General features: G+C 46.1%; 1 protein-coding gene across 1 annotated transcript in view; it reads left to right on the forward strand.

The window, feature by feature from the left end:
- Positions 1-17500, forward strand: part of jupb (junction plakoglobin b) — a 144991-nt gene that overhangs the window by 103542 nt on the left and 23949 nt on the right. The window contains exons 2-7 of the mRNA XM_062532465.1: positions 455-507; positions 4493-4657; positions 6833-7089; positions 10274-10512; positions 15508-15709; positions 16326-16470. Of these exons, the coding sequence (XP_062388449.1) occupies positions 492-507; positions 4493-4657; positions 6833-7089; positions 10274-10512; positions 15508-15709; positions 16326-16470 (1024 nt within the window). The 5' untranslated portion in view covers positions 455-491. The remainder of the gene's footprint in view (positions 1-454; positions 508-4492; positions 4658-6832; positions 7090-10273; positions 10513-15507; positions 15710-16325; positions 16471-17500) is intronic.

The raw sequence follows: 17500 nt of genomic DNA on the forward strand, positions 1-17500 counted from the left end.
TCTGTGTTTTTTGTTTTATGGGCCGGTGCCGTTGGTTCACCACTTCCTCTCCCACTCCCACTTCATCACTTTGTTCTTTATTATTATTTGGAGATGCTCTGCACCAAACAGCACGTCTCCCGTCTCCCAGGCGGGCAGGCGGCTTTAAGTGATGAAAGGGAATGATGACTTCCCCTCCCTCGTCTGCCTGTTTTGCTCTTTGTAGCTAACAGAGAGACACTGCTGGGAGGAAGTAAATTGCCGGTTGTGATCATCCTGCGTTACTTTAAAAATAGTTTCTGATGTTTCGGATGTGTAATCATGTCCATTCTAATTCTGTGTTTTTGTTTTTCCTTTTTTCTGTTTCTCCCTTTCTCTTTACTCATCTCTTTATCTCTTTCTCCTCCCTATCTTTTTTCTATTGCTCTCTCTCTCTCTCTCTCTGCTTTCTCTCTCTCTTTTTCTAACTCTCCAGGTTCTTCTGAAGAGGCCGGCTTTCAGATTGGAGAGTGATGATGTCCATGCAAAGTAAGTGCAAATGTTGGTTCTCCATGATAGATTTCCCCGTCCCGACGATTGCTGTTAACCGCCCTGGCGAGGCAGGCAGCCTTTGATGTTAATTACGTTAGCTTTAAGACAGAATTACTGCTTGATCTGTTCCAGCACACCGGTCTCCAAAGGCAGGACAGAGAGATTATGCTCTGCATTCCCCCTCCAAACGGTTTTTATCAACGACAGGGTTCTGGTCTTTAGCTGTTCAGCTGGTGTATCCATCTCTAGTCCAACTAGTTTGTTCTGTGCTGGACCTCCTAAGACTTTTAGCACAGCAGCTGATGATAGACCAACCAGGGACGCACTCAGCTTTGAGAGACACACTGATGACCGCTTCTATACCATGCAGTCCCTGCAGGAGCGATGCTGTATCTGTGAGCTGTTCTCCACATACAGTAGCCCAATAACGCTGGCTTAGAACAGCAACAGAACATATACTGTATCAGTGAGTTGTTCTCCACATAGCCCAATAACGCTGGCTTGGATCAGAACATATGCAGAACATATGCACTGTTCTCCATATAGACCAGTAACGTTAAAAGACATTCATATTTACCAAAACAGTCACATAAAGGATGAGGATATAAGGAATAAGAAATCAAAGCGTCTATGTGTAGACTTGCAGTCTCCCTTCCTGTAGAGAGTTGTGAGTGGGACCCCTAACAGTCCCTAGACACATAGCACTCCCTAGACGCCCTGCGTCCAGCTCCCATAGCCATCTGCAGGTCCCTAGACACATAGCACTCCCTAGACCCCCTGCGTCCTGCTCCCATAGCCATCTGCAGGTCCCTAGACACATAGCACTCCCTAGACCCCCTGCGTCCAGCTCCCATAGCCATCTGCAGGTCCCTAGACACATAGCACTGCCTAGACCCCCTGCGTCCTGCTCCCATAGCCATCTGCAGGTCCCTAGACACATACTGTAGCACTGCCTAGACCCCCTGCGTTCAGCTCCAATAGCCATCTGCAGCTCCCTGGCTGTACTGTACATGAGTTGGGTCCTGAGTCCTTCTGGTGTCTCCTGACGAGCACAGTCCCCCTGGTCCCGAGGTCCAGCCCTCAGCACTGCAGCTGGGAGCACAGCACACGTCACAGAGGAGAGGAGAGCGCAGCACAAATGGCCTCAATAACTCTCAGAAGTCTTTGGACAGAGCCAGGGCTATTTCAGAATGTGCGCCAGTTTATTACGTCACATGTGAACTATAAATAAAAACTTATAGAAACAGCTTTAACAACAAAGACACTCATATCAACTATTGGCTTATGTATTTCTTAAAATTGTGAAGCTGATAGACTTCCATTTCAATCAAGTATTTTGAGAAGCCCCCCAAAAATGTATAATATTATGGTAATAGTATACATATTAAGTTGTTAATGAATAATATGTTTGTCCTGTATGCTGATCTGATATCTTCAGAGAGTTGTATAGAGTTGCATGGCATCTTTGCCTTTTGCAGCACTGAGCAGGTTGAGTTGATAGTTTGTTTGAGTTGGTTTGGAAAATGTGCAAGCAGCCCCGATTCAGCAGGCAGCAGGCAGCAGGCAGGCAGCAGGAGGAGCAGCAGAAGAACCTCAGCGTTCGCTTTGTTATTATTCTCATCCTGCTGACGCACAGAATCACTGGGCTCACTGCAACATCAGCTGATACCACTGCATCCTCCCCAGCTCAGCTTAGCTCAGCGCAACGCAACGCAACGCAACGCAACGCAACGCAACGCAACGCAACGCAACGCAAACTGCTATGATATGAGCCAATGATTAATATACATGTACTGTAGGCTGTCGGGTAGCGAGATGTGCCACTTGTTTAGTCTGTGGGTCCCAGAGAAACAGGAAGTTGAGGGTGAAGTAGCGGTCTGTGCATCTACACTGTATGGCTGAGACGTCCAGACGTCAGTGGATCTCAGAGTAGATACTGCACTGAGGGGACAGCAGATGTCCAGACAGCAGTAGGACTGTATGGGGGAGGAGGACTGGACAGGTCTGTAAAGGTCTAAAGCAGTGGTTCTCAAACTTTTCACAATGAGTACCATCTCAGAGAACAGTTGGCTCTCCAAGTAACACCATTATGACCAGCATTGAAATGCAGAAGCGTAGCCTAGGCCAATTTCAATATATTTTACATTGTACATACTGTTTTGCATTGTAGTGTCACCAAGCAATCACCTGATACACTCTGATTGTACTAACAAAGCTCTGCAATATTAAAGGGAAAGTGAACAACATTTGTTGCCCTCCAACATTGATCAAAAAGTTGCGATTGTTAAAGTGATTTTAGTGGTGGCGTGTACTGTAAGTTGTAGGACCCATGTTGTGTCCTGTCTGTGAACTAACTAACTGAGATTTGTTAAAGACTGTGAACTATTAAGAGATTTGTTGAAGGTAAAACACCCTGCTTGTTGGTCTTTGTCTTTATGCCCGGCTTGTATGCCTGCCAATACGGTGATAAAATGTTATGTTCTTTTTCCAAGTGGATGAATCTTAAGAGTTTGTAATGGGTGTGATTTATCTTGGGGGCTGAGGTTAAAAAGCTTTAGGCATGATGGTAGGGGAGAGCCGGGTCGATTGAAACGTGGGACGAAAGTAACACAGCGATTTCCTCGAAAACCATGCACATCTGAAATGTCATATGTCGTCAGTTTGTTCAACACACAAGACTTGCCAACCACGGGAAATCTCGTGCCATGACGTCATCGAATTCCAACGTTATCCCCGCAAACCTGTTTTTGACACCGGCAAGTAAATCTTATGTGCGGTAATTTTTTTGTGATCACAACTCGTGTTTATCGTTTCATGCAATGATCACATGACCATACGAGAGATGAATCATTACTTAAACATGTCTGAAAGTGTTAAATGTCAGCATTTTGAGGTTTAGAAGCAAAATATGTTTAAGTGTTAGTTAGCACTGTCGGGACGATTGAAACAGTTGTTTCAATCGTCCCGAACTATCAATGCAAAAAAAAATAAAATGTTTCAAAATAAAAGAGGAAGATCAATTGTGAATCCCTCAACAAGGCTTACAACGGGAAATAAGTAAATTAGATGGAAATGTAGTCATCAGCATGGTATAAAATGAAGAAATGTGAGTTTAATCGAAACGCGTATCTCGACATTGACGCACACGGAAAAATACATTTTTTGACCTACTTATATTTTGAAGAATCAGGTGAAATTTTAGCCATGACAAGTACAGAAGTATGTTGTTAGGTATGTTTCATAAAAACTAGAGTAAAGTCAATGGTTTCTGTTTACAATATGCTGTTTCATTCGTCCCGCACATGTGTTTCAATTGACCCGACTGGGTGGGTCAATTGAAACAAATGACAACTTACGTTCAAAGTTAAAAAACAACACGATCACTCAAGGTGTATATGAAATTACACTGGTAACTAAGAGAGGACACATGTGAGTTGTTGATCATATGACAACATTATTTGTATCCCTTTCACCTGTTTTGAAAAAGACGTTAAACTGAAAAGTGTTTCAATTGACCCTGCTCTCCCCTATTGATGTAAGTGATATAAAAACACAGGATGCTATTTTGACTCAAAACTGTTTACTGACATTTCCATAAAGATGCCACACACTGATATGTGAAGCTGAGCCTTCATAAAGGAGCTATATTTGGTTTATTGTCCCATTGTACTGTATTTATATTGCTTTGTTTTTTGAAATCCCAGCCAGGAAAGCTAGGAGTTTTGGAATGTCATTATAGTGCTAAGATTGATTATATTCAAGGCTAAAATAGCCTGTAGAATAGTAGCGCTAAGAGTAGCATAAGGGTTAGCATTAGGGTTAATCATGATATAAAACATCAACAGAATTGAGCTTATGCATAGTACACAGAGCTAAAACATAAGGCTAACATAGCCAGCACATTAGTGCTAAAAATAGCAATACATGCTAATAGGCTAATGCGCTAGCCTTTGTTGTTGTTGTTGTTGTTGTTGTGCGTCAGTGAGTGAGGCGGAGAGCTCGGTGAAGGTGGCGGAGTGGCAGCAGACCTACTACGCCTCAGACTCGGGCATCCAGTCGGGCGCCACCACCGTGAGAGACGACGAGGAGTCCGAGTGCAGCAAGAAGTACACCGTCAGCAGCGCCACCGCGGTGGAGAGCACCTCAGGTAGCCGGCTAGCCTCACCAGCTCCATCTGTCTCTTTCCCTCTTCCTTTGTGCATTGTCTCACCATCCAGGTTCCATTTCTCTGTTTCCCTCTTCTTTTCTTTCTCTCTCTCCTCTATAAGAAGTGCATCGTCACAACATCATTACGATCCAGGTAGAGAGCACCTCAGGTAGTAGTCTCATCGTTTAGGCCCGATCTCTCTCTCTTGCGCTTCGCTCCTTTCCTCTGCCTCTCTTCCTTAGGAGTACAGCATCAGCCATCAGCGGCACTGGCATAGTGAAGTGGACATGAGCTAACCTCTAACCATTCAGTTCCTATCTCTCTCTCTCTCTCTCTCTCTCTCTCTCTCTCTCTCCCTCTCTCTCTTTCCCACGTTGTCTTTTTCTTTTCACCATCACCATCACAATCTAGGTGGAGAGCACCTCAGGTAGAATCACTTCCCCATTTCACTGGTCACTTCCCATTTCTCATTCTGTCTTTCTTTTTCTCCCTCTTTCTCTCTCTTCCTCACTCTCTTTCGTTCTCCTTCTCTCTCTCTCTACACCATCACCACCACAAGCTAGGTGGAGAGCACCTCAGGTAGAATCATTTCCCTATTACATTGGTCACTTCCTGTTTCTCATTCTGTCTTTCTCTTTTCCTCCATCTCTTTCTCTCTCTTTCTCTCTTTCTCTCTCTCTCTCTCTCTCTCTCCTGCTCTCCCTCCTCAGGAATGCCACTGTGCGGCAGGTGCACACTCTCACGGCTGCTGGCCGTTCCATTCAAGCCCCAGCTCTGATTCCACTGTTGTCTTTCTCTCTAAATCTCTGTCTCATTTTCTCTACCTCTCTCTCTTTGTCCATTCTCTTCTCTCTCTTTTTTCTCTCCATCTCTCCTCTCTCACAGCCCTGCTCTCTACTCTTTTATCTGAAAAGATATTTTTATATCTCACCTCCCTCCACCTCTTGCCCGCTCATTTCTCTCTGACTCATTTGCTCAGAGCTTTATGTACAGCAGTCCTTCTGATGAGCATCCTTGATTCACAAGGCTCTCTGAAAGAAACGCTGGCAACTGTGACCCACTGCATTGCTTGTTTTGATAAGAACAGAAATATGCTGACTCATGGTGGTCACTCCACGGCTTGTTTTGATAAGAAAAGAAATATGCTGACTCATGGTGGTGTACCTACAGTACCTGGCGCTGCTCTGTTCTACCTGCTATTTTCTGCCCAGATTATTGCAGAGCGCAGATGCTGAATAGAAACAGGCCTGCGCTCAGTTGCAATTGCTTTGGATGAAAGCAATGTATGATGAATGCAATATGCTGTTGATGATGTTAGCTATATGATATCATTTAATGCTATATATACTATACTGGTAGTTGTTAAGGTTGTGTTTGTAAGAAGCACACAGTGCTCTTGGTGTGATGAATTATGATGATCTTGCAGTGGGAATGGTTAAGAATGTTGCTGTCACCGAGATCCAAGTTATTTGATTTCATAATACCTGAAATTACATTATTGTTGTTTACGAGACACTGATGATACAATGAAAGTCTCCATGACTCAAACTGCCTAACTTAATATTACTGTAAACACATTTGTGTACCACACAAATCATTCACAATCAAGGATTATTAAGGACTATGAAACTCTTAGATGGGTTCATGTCATGACAAAATGTATTGTGGTACACTTGCCACAAGATTAAACAGATGAACTGTTTATCTGCACTCTATCCCCTATCTGGACATAGAGTTGTGTTAGAAACAACACAGGTTGTGTTATTTTCAACACAGGTTGTGTTTTTTTCAACACTTACTGTACTGTGTGACAGTTAACAAAAGCAATGTGTTGGAAGCAACACAGACTGTGTAGTCCTTACCTAAACACATCAGTGTGTTATTTCCAACCCCTCCTTTGTGACAGTGGGTGGCTCTCAAACACTCTCCTCGATCCTTGATGCTCGGTCCTCGAGGGGCGTTCCCACTGATCTATAACTAAAACTGGATAGAATATCCCATTGTTGCCGCCCCATCATTCTTTATCTAGATCAGTGAGGGCGAGGATCGAGGAAGGAAGGGAGGGTGTATAAAACACCAAATGAGAGCCACCCATAGTATGAAGCATTGTGTCTCTTCCTGTGTCTCCTCTCGCTGCTCTCCTGCTCACCGCCTGCTCTGTGGCGCCCCCTGCAGACATGGATGCCCAGTACACCCTGACGCGGGCGCAGCGCGTGCGGGCCGCCATGTTCCCCGAGACGCTGGCGGAGGGCGAGGCGGCGCTGTCGTCCACCCAGAGCGAGCCGGGCCAGCAGACCAACGTGCAGAGACTGGCCGAACCCTCGCAGCTGCTCAAGACGGCCATCGTCCACCTCATCAACTACCAGGACGACGCCGACCTGGCCACGCGCGCCGTGCCCGAGCTCACCAAGCTGCTCGCCGACGATGACCAGGTGAGGGGGAGGGGGAGGGGGAGAGAAGGGGGGATACGGGGGGGGGGGGGGGGTGGAGGTGGTGGAGAGAGGGATGAGGGTGGGTGGGAAGGAGAGAGAGAGAGGAGGAGAGAGATAGAGAGAGAGGGGGGGAGATGGAGAGAGAGAGGGAGAGAGAGAGGTGGAGGTGGTGGAGAGAGGGAAAATAGTGTGGCGTTAAACTGTAAAAGAGAATAGCACTCTCAACAGAACCCAGTGCTGTGATTGGTTGCTTTGCCTGAGTGAAGTAAAGGGAAGGTGTAGTGCCCAGTGGGTGCATAATGAGGGAGCTGAGATCTGGATAAAGACACAGCTAGAGACAGGTTATAGACTGACTAGATAAGACAGGTTATAGACTGACTAGAGAAGACAGGTTATAGACTGACTAGATAAGACTGGTTATAGACTTACTATGGCTATGTAGAGATAAGACAGGTTATAGACTGACTAGAGAAGACAGGTTATAGACTTACTATGGCTATGTAGAGAGAAGACAGGTTATAGACGGAATATATTGAGATAAGACAGGTTATAGACTGACTTTGTAGAGATAAGACAGGTTATAGACTGACTTTGTAGAAATAAGGCAGGTTATAGACTGACTTTGTAGAAATAAGGCAGGTTATAGACTGACTTTGTAGAGATAAGGCAGGTTATAGACTGACTTTGTAGCGATAAGGCAGGTTATAGACTGACTTTGTAGCGATAAACAGGGGAAGTGAGATCTAGGTGAAGATAAAGAGGCAGGTTATAGACTGGCTGTGGAGCAATAAGCAGGAGAAGTGAGATAGTAGCTGAAGATAAAGAGGCAGGTTATAGACTGGCTATGGAGCAAGAAGCAGGAGAAATGAGAGGAAGTCTGAGGTAAACACATGCAAGCACTTCAGTTTTAAATCCCCATGCATTCTCTCCTTCCTTTATTAGCTGTTTATTGGCTGGAATTAGCCGTGACAAACAGACAATTATGCTCACTAAAAGCAAGCATGAACCCAGTCAGGCTCTTTTGTTGCTTGATTGAAAGTATGTCACTGGCATCTGACTAATTCAATATTCACAATATTGTTTTCTCTGTGACTGGCGCCTCTCTCTCTCTCTCTCTCTCTCTCTCTCTCTCTCTCTCTCTCTCTCTCTCTCTCTCTCTCCCTCTCTCTTCATCTTACTCGCTCCCTCGCTTTTTTATCCATTTGTGCCCACACACACATATGCTCACTCACACACACACACACACACACACACACACACACACACACACACACATACACATTGAGAATCATAAAAACTTTATAGTACACACAAAGACATATAGGCAGATAGACACACACACACACACACACACACACACACACACACATGTGCATGCACACACACACACACACTCACACAGTACTTCAGTGAGTGTTATTCACACTTTCCTGCACCCCGTCGTTCACCAGCATTGATCCAGTTACACGCCTGAGTGCCAGGCCTTGTCCGTCAAGGCTGCCAGCCAATCATGCGGCTCTTAAGGTGCTGGCTGCCGTGGAAACAGCTGATCGTATATTCCAGTCTTGTTTGGGTCTCTTAGAACGTAGGCCTGCCGTGCTCCATCTGAGCTTATGGCAGTAGCAATGTTTTATATCGAAGGCTATAGATCCCTAGCCAACTTCAACTTAAATAAAATAGTCGCAAGCTGTTGATGTATAAACAACTTGACTGAGACATATAGCTGCCATACTCATTAATGTATAGTGTCTTATGCTTCATCATGCCTGAGATCATACCTAATACCTGCTGATGTATAATTTTGGATGATTCATTCATCGGGCCTGAGACAGAATAGTATCAGCAGAATGCTATCAGTGAGTAAGTCAAAATCAAATCAAAATGAATATTGTACTGTGCAAATATCAATACAGCTTAAAAGTGTATTCTCCAATGAATAATATCCCTTAGATACTAGGTGCAGTATACTCTAATTTTAACACTAAACATATTCTGACGATATACATTTATATTGATATCACTCAATAGTTTGCACTTAGTGTAGCTGCAGTCCCTCAGGGAGGTTAACACAAAGAGATGGCCCCTTTGCTCTGCAGTCCCATGAGCATGTCAATGAGAGATGAACGTATTGATCCTAAAACATGGATCATGTCACGCTAATGTGCTCTTCTGTGATCCTCCATTGTCATGAGCAAAGGTTAAGGGAGGACTGCTCAGCGTGGTGAACACTGTATTAAGGGAGGACTGCTCAGCGTGGTGAACACCGTATTGATCAGACAGCAATCACTGTGACATGGAGTGACCCCCTCAGTGGCTTTAGACTTCTGGAACACCAATCAGCATATCGAGACGTCTACCACACCTGTCTTTCATTGGCCGTTTCCAAAAGTGTGCGTGTTCTCGATTGTCTCCTCAAAGCGCGCTCGTCTCTGATTGGCTCTTCCCAAAGTGTGTGTGTGCCCTGGGGGAGGAGTCATACTGGGCGGAGCCCCCACTGACGGCCGCTGCCTGTTCCATTCAGCCGTCAAGCGGAGGCCCACGGGCGCCTGATATTTCAATGAGCAGACCTTCCCTCCTCTCCTCTCCTCTCCACAAATGTGTGTGTGTGTGTGTGTGTGTGTGTGTGTGTGTGTGTGCACGCACGGCTTAGACATGCTTTGGAATGAGAGGATCATCAAAATGAGCTTTATTGATATCACTGAGGCGTTTATTGTTATGTGCTGTCCTTGCTGAGTGGAGCAAGGTCACTGCTATTTATAAAAGTCTCTGGGAGTCCCACGGAGCAGCAAGTCTGGAGTCTCCTTGTGTTTGTGTGTCTTGGTCCATCTCTTGTAGGCTATTCATTCATTCTTTATTCTTAGTGCATCAGCTCTGCGTGAGTGTTGGTGTTTCTTGGCACTGAGTGACAAAAAGTACCAAGAAAGTATTTTAAAAGTCAAATTCTCTCTTCTTTCCTCCCCTCTCCTCTTCTCTCCTCTCCTCCCCTCCTCCCTCTTCTCTCCTCTCCTCTCTCCTCCTCTCATTCCCTCTCCTCACCTCTGCCCTCCTCTCCTCTGCCCTCCAATCCTCCTCTCCTCTCCTCTCCTCTCCTCTCCCCTCCCCTCTCCTCTCCCCTCCCCTCCCCTCTCCCTCCCCTCCTCTCCTCTCCTCCTCCTCCTCCTCCTCCTCTCCTCTCCTCTCCCAGGTGGTGGTGAATAAGGCGGCGATGATAGTGAACCAGCTGACGCGTAAGGAGGCGTCGCGGCGTGTGCTGATGCAGTCTCCCCAGATGGTGGCGGCGGTGGTGAGGGCCATGCAGAGCACCACGGACATGGAGACGGCGCGCGCCACCGCCAGCGTCCTGCACAGCCTCTCCCACCAGCGCGAGGGCCTGCTGGCCATCTTCAAGTCCGGCGGCATCCCCGCCCTCGTGCGCATGCTCAGGTCAGAGCAGCGCACTTCACCTTACACACACAACTCACTTTACACCCAGTTCGCTTTACACACAACTCACTTTACGCACAACTCACTTTACGCACAACTCACTTTACGCACAACTCACTTTACGCACAACTCACTTTACACACAACTCACTTTACGCACAACTCACTTTACACACAACTCACTTTACACAGTTCACTTCACACTTTATGTGTATTCTATTCACGATATTCCTTAGCCAACAATGGGCGTCGCCATGACACCTCAGTGTTCAGATAACGGTTATCTTTTTCCGGCTAAGCTGCATTGTATCGATTTTAACGTGACGGTTGACAGTGCTTAACATATCATAACGCATATAAAATGTATCTTTTATCATTTATATCGGTTATATAGTATATAATGTAGTATATCCATGCTGACGCAGAATTGGCAACATTTCAAAAGACATCTAAGTTGAAGCATACTCTAGTCAGCATACTGAGAATGCACAAAGCTATAATTTAAACAGAATGAACGGAAGTTGAAAACAGGGCAGATTTTGGATTTAAGGAATGAGGTGGATATAGAGAGGAGAAATAGCAGACGTGAGAGTGTACTGATGAGATGAGGATGAGATGAGATAGACGAGAGCTTGCAGGAGATGATTAGAGAAAGAGGGGGATCATATATAACAAGGATCATATTCATATCCATTTCCATGTGCCTGCAAAACAAGGAGGCACGTGAAATGTGTGAACTACGTAGATGATGGTTTGTCATTTATGGAAGTTGGTACTTATCAAATAGCCTCAGGCAATCCAACTGAAATGTCAGATGAACCTTCATACACGCAATACTCCAATAATTAAAAACAGACCCTTTAGATAAATGACGATTCTGGTGATATCTGGGGTTACTATAACAACAGCTAACAACTATAGTGATATCTGCTGTTAACAACAACCAACAACTACAGTGATTTATGGAATGCCAAAACATATAATAACACAAAAGGGGATTGAACGGGGCAATGTAATAGGCTACTATGAGACACTAAAATGAAAACAATAGAGACATATCGCTCCATCTGTTCATGAACTTGTATGGGACGTCTGGCCCCCCCTAATGTTGTCTCTATGGTTACGGCCTTGTTTTACACACAGTTCAGTTGGAATGTCATCAACAAAAACAACAGAACCTTGAATCCTTGGCGTCCATCCATCCATCCGAGTCATCCCATCAGTCAGTGAGCCAGACAGTAAATCCTTCAGTCAGAATTTGCTGTGCTTCTATTAAGCCATATGACCTGATATCAGACAAATTCAGATGCGATTAATCTCTCCAGGTCACCGGTAACAGTAGATCAGCTCACACGCCAAATGTCAACAGAAATGTAAATCATTTTATCAGACCAAATAGAAATGGATCACTCTAAATGTCATACTACCTCTTCTGAAATCAGCCAAGATCAAATAGCCAACCATGACAAAACAAATAGGCACAGCTAGCCCAAGCTGCTGTGGGTCTACAGTTTCACTTGATCTAAAAGATCTTTGGAGTGGCAGTGCATATATTCCAGTTGAGTTGAGCTGAGAGTTGACTTAATGAGAGTATTGCCACATGTATTACAGTTGAGTTGAGCTGAGAGTTGACTTAATGAGAGCATTGTCACATGTACTATATTACAGTTGAGTTGAGCGTAGAGTTGACTTAATGAGAGTATTGTCACATGTATTACAGTTGAATTGAGCTGAGAGTAGACTTAATGAGAGTATTGTCACATGTTTTCTTGTGCATCTCTGCATGCAAGTGCTCTCTGCGTGTACTTGGGTTTCAGTTATCACTGCTCTCTCCAGGAGCAAAGGTCAAAGGTTACTGGGGTCGGAGGTTATTGCACCAGGACACTGTAGTGTAGACAGACCTCCATTATACAGTAATAATCATTCAAGCACATTGCACACAGCTGTTAGTATCTCCCCTTCTGGGTCTTGTCACCCCTCATTGGTCCATTAGCATGGGTACTTTGGTAATGTTGCCATGGTGGTACTTAGGTAATGTTGCCATGGGGGTACGCAAGTAATGTTGCCATGGTGGTACTTAGGTAATGTTGCCATGGGGGTACGCAAGTAATGTTGCCATGGTGGTACTTAGGTAATGTTGGCATGGGGGTACAGTACTTAGGTAATGTTGGCATGGGGGTACAGTACTTAGGTAATGTTGGCATGGGGATACACAGGTAATGTTGGCATGGGGGTACTTAGGTAATGTTGGCATGGGGGCAGGGAACTAATGAGGCTTGTCTTGGCATAGAGGTAGCAGGTAGCATAGCCGCGTAGCTATAGCCATGTTAAGTGAGCAGCCGGCGGTGTGTGTGTGTGTGTGTGTGTGTTTACCTGAGTGTTGAGTACGTCTCCCCATGGTCAGGTTTACACGCACTGCCTGATTGCCTGCCAACAAAGAAATATACACACAAACACACACACACACACACACACACACACACACACACGTAGACACACAGATGCACACACACACACACACACACACACACACACACACACACACACACACACACACACACACACACACACAAACACACACATACTGTACACACACAGACAGACAAATACTCATACTGTACACACATACACCACACACACACACACACACACACACACACACACACACACACACACACACACACACACACACACACCACACACACACACACACACGCATACACCACACACACACACATGCACACACACACACACACACACACACACACACACAAGCACAGTGAGTTGAGCGCAGGCAGTGTGAGCGTGTGGTTGCCAGGTGACAGATGAGCTGGAACATGACTTTCTTTTGCTTGTTTGAGAGGGGTATTAGTGGAGGAGCTCTGCTGCGGGAGAGAGCATCACACATTTGTCTTTTGCTGTTGCTGTTGTTGTTTTCTTCACGCTGTTGCTGTTGTTGTTGTTGTTGTGCTGGTGGTGTGATAGATGTTCCACTGGAGCTGTTTTTCTTGGGCTGAGAACCGTTTGCTAAGGCATGAGATAGAACTGCAGTGGTGGAATTGCAGGCTCCACGTGTACAGTATGTTCCTCCGCGCGTGTGTGTGTGTGTGTGTGTGTGTGTGTGTGTGTGTGTGTGTGTGTGTGTGTGTGTGTGTGTGTGTGTGTGTGTGTGTGTGTGTGTGTGTGTGTGTGTGTGTGTGTGTGTGTGTGTGTGTGTGTGTGTGTGTGTGTGTGTGTGTGTGTGTGTGTGTGTGTGTGCCAAAGAAGGCTTTTAAAATGTTTTCAAAATAATCTTCAAACAATTGTTGATGAGGCAATATCCTGTTCATTCTTTTCCCTCCTCAAATTCAAAATAAACATTCTATGATATTTCAGACATGCATCTTTCATTTTCCAAACAATTTAAAAGCCCCCATATTTATTAACAGGTCTTATAAAATAAAATGATGCTTGTTATGAATCTCGGACAATGTCACTGACCCTGCTGACATTGCTGTGTGTGTGTTTGTGTGTGTGTGTGTCTGTCGGTGTGTGTGTGTGTGTGTGTGTGTGTGTGTGTGTGTGTGTGTGTGTGTGTGTGTGTGTGTGTGTGTGTGTGTGTGTGTGTGTGTGTGTGTGTGTGTGTGTGTGTGTGTGTGTGTGTGTGTGTGTGTGTGTGTGTGTGTGTGTGTGTGTGTGTGTGTGTGTGTGTGTGTGTGTGTGTGTGTGTGTGTGTGTGTGTGTGTGTGTGTGTGTGTGTGTGTGTGTGTGTGTGTGTGTGTGTGTGTGTGTGTGTGTGTGTGTGTGTGTGTGTGTGTGTTGTTTTTGAGTCTTCTTAACTCTATTAACTAACTCCATTACTGTTTTACTTCACATTTGCTTTGTCCTCTGTGACTTTTCTCTCATTTGCTCTTCTCCTCCTTTCTCTCTTTCCCCCTCTCTCTCCCTCCACTCCTCACCCCTCCTCTCCCCTCTACTCCTTCTCTCTTTCTCTCTTTCCCCCACTCTCTCCCTCCACTCCTCTCTTTCTCTTCATATCCCCTTATCCATTCCCTTTGTCTTATCTACCACTTTCTTATCTCTCTCCCTCCCTCTCTCTCTCTCTCCCCCTCTCTCTCTCTCTGCCTTCTCTCTCTTTCTTTCTCTCCCCCGGTAATGCTCTCTACATCCATGCCAGCCGGTCCAATTCTGTCTCCTTTGTGGCTTTTCCTTATCACACTCTCTCCTATCCTCTGTTTCTCACCGTCTCTCTCTCTCTCTCCTTCTCCCTCTAACACTCTCTCCATTTCTCTCTCCCTCTCCCCTTTACATCCCACAATTCCTTTCCCTTTCCCTGCCCGTTTTGTGTTTTTTTATCTTTCTCATCCATGCCTTTTCTTTCTCTCTTTTTCTCTTTACCTCCCATCTCTCTCTCCCTTTCTTTGTGTCTGTCCATCCTTTACCTGTTTGTGTGTTTTCATCATGTTCTCTTATCTCCCTCGTTCACCCTCTCTTTCTCTTTATTCTGTGCTGTTCTGTCCATTCTTCAGTCCTGCCTTGCCAATTTATTTATTTAGACTCTTTTCACTCTGTCTCTGCCTCTCTTCATACATACTAACACAGGCACAGACACACACGCACACACACACACACACACACACACACACACACACACACACACACACACACACACACACACACACACACACACACACACACACACACACATACACACACACACACACACACACACACACACACACACACACACACACGCAAGCACGCACGCACTCCCGCATCACTGACTCACTGTGTGTGTGTGTGTGTGTGTGTGCTCAGTTCTCCGATGCAGTGTTGTTCTACACCATCACACTCTCTCTCTCTCTGTGTGTGTGTGTGTGTGTGTGTGTGTGTGTGTGTGTGTGTGTGTGTGTGTGTGTGTGCTCAGTTCCCCTATGGAGTTGGTGTTGTTCTACGCCGTCACCACTCACTCTCTCTCTCTCTGTGTGTGTGTGTGTGTGTGTGTGTGTGTGCTCAGTTCCCCTATGGAGTCGGTGCTGTTCTACGCCATCACCACGCTGCATAACCTGCTGCTGCACCAGGAGGGGGCCAAGATGGCGGTGCGTCTGGCCGACGGCCTGCAGAGGATGGTGCCGCTGCTCAAGAAGAGCAACCCCAAGTTCCTCGCCATCACCACCGACTGCCTGCAGCTGCTCTCCTACGGCAACCAGGAGAGCAAGGTGTGTGTGTGTGTGTGCGCGTGTGTGTGTGTGTGTGTGTGCGCGTGTGTGTGTGTGTGTGTGTGTGTGTGTGTGTGTGTGTGTGTGTGTGTGTGTGTGTGTGTGTGTGTGTGTGTGTGTGTGTGTGTGTGTGCGTGCGTGCGTGCGTGCGTGCGTGCGTGCGTGCGTGCGTGCGTGGGAGTGAGAGGAGTGATGAGAGGATACAATAACAATAGGAGAGGAGGAGAAGAGGAGGGGAGTGATGAGGAGGAGAGGATGAGAGAAGAGAGGGGTTCATAAGAGGAGGGTAGATTATGGGGGAGGAATGTGTTAGGGAGTGTTGGAGGATACTCAGAGACTTATGTGGAGTAAAGGTCAAAGGTCATATGCGGGTCATATTTTATTCTTTTACAGTTACAGTTTAGTGTGTCCAGTTTAATGTTTCAGTTTTATGAATTACACTGTATTGTTTATCAGATTAACCAGTTGAAAACCACAGATGATAATGTCTCTCTACCACTCCCTCTCTCTCTCCCTCTCCATCCCCCCCTTCCTCCCTCCCTCCCTCTCTCCCTCCCTCTCTCCCTCCCTCTCTCCCTCCCTCTCTCCCTCCATCCCTCCATCCCTCCCTCCACAGCTGATCATCCTGGCTAATGGGGGTCCAGAGTGCCTGGTGTACATCATGCGCAGCTACAACTATGAGAAGCTGCTGTGGACCACCAGCAGAGTGCTCAAGGTGCTCTCCGTCTGCCCCAGCAACAAGCCCGCCATCGTGGACGCAGGTCAGATGCCCACGTGTGTGTGTGTGTGTGTGTGTGTGTGTGTGTGTGTGTGTGTGTGTGTTTCTTTATGTGTGTGTGTATGTGTGTGTGTGTGTATTTGTGTCTGTGTGTATGCGTGTGTGTGTGTGTGTGTGTGTGTGTGTGTGTGTGTGTGTGTGTGTGTTTCTTTATATGTATGTGTGTGTGTGAGAGTATGTGTGTGTGCCCGTGTGTATGTATCTGTGTCTGTGTGTGTGTGGGTGTGTGGGTGTGTGGGTGTGTCTGCATGTGCATTAAGGTGATTCATGCGTGCACTCATGTTAGCTATAGTGGCACTGTATTACATTGTTTCACACTTGTTTATGTGTGTGTGTGTGTGTGTGTGTGTATGTGTGTGTGTGTGCCGGAGGGCACCGACTTTGGCACGCCACTAAATCCCCCCGCAGTGTGTTTCACAGCTTTAATAGAAAGCTCTGTTTGGCGTAATGAACTGGCTTCGCCAAATGGAACTAGTCTGCGAGGAGATACTGCCGATCATAAAATCCACACGACTCGCTCTCGTGAAAAGCAGCGCGTCAAGAAAAAACTGCAGAAAATGGAAACAGGCGCGTAAAAAAAAACAAAGCAAAACAAAGCATGGCTTTCATATGAGGATTGCTGGCAAAACGTTTGAGTTGCACACACACTTTGTCCTCTGTGATCGGCAAGTGTGTGTGTGTGTGTGTGTGTGTGTGTGTGTGTGTGTGTGTGTGTGTTCAGTCACTATTGTTGAGTCAGGCTCCGTCTTCAAAGGGTGGTGTGTGTGTGTGTGCCTTGGGGGGACGGCCCGTCCTTTGTTCAGCGTTTGACCTTCAGCTGGCGAACAAGCGAGCGCTCCAGATTTGTGGGTCGTCTTGCGGCTGGCGTGTGATGCGGAGACTGAAATCCCCTCCTTGCGCTGTTTCCTGAGTCGATAAGGGCACTCTTCTAAGCTGTATTCCCTAGTGCTGGCCCTGCCTCTGCAGTCCATATGGACATCTTTAACCTCCTTCTCCCTCTCCTTCTCTCTCTC

Source organism: Sardina pilchardus, chromosome 3 (genome assembly GCF_963854185.1).
Source record: "Sardina pilchardus chromosome 3, fSarPil1.1, whole genome shotgun sequence".
Taxonomy (NCBI): Eukaryota; Metazoa; Chordata; class Actinopteri; order Clupeiformes; family Clupeidae; genus Sardina; species Sardina pilchardus.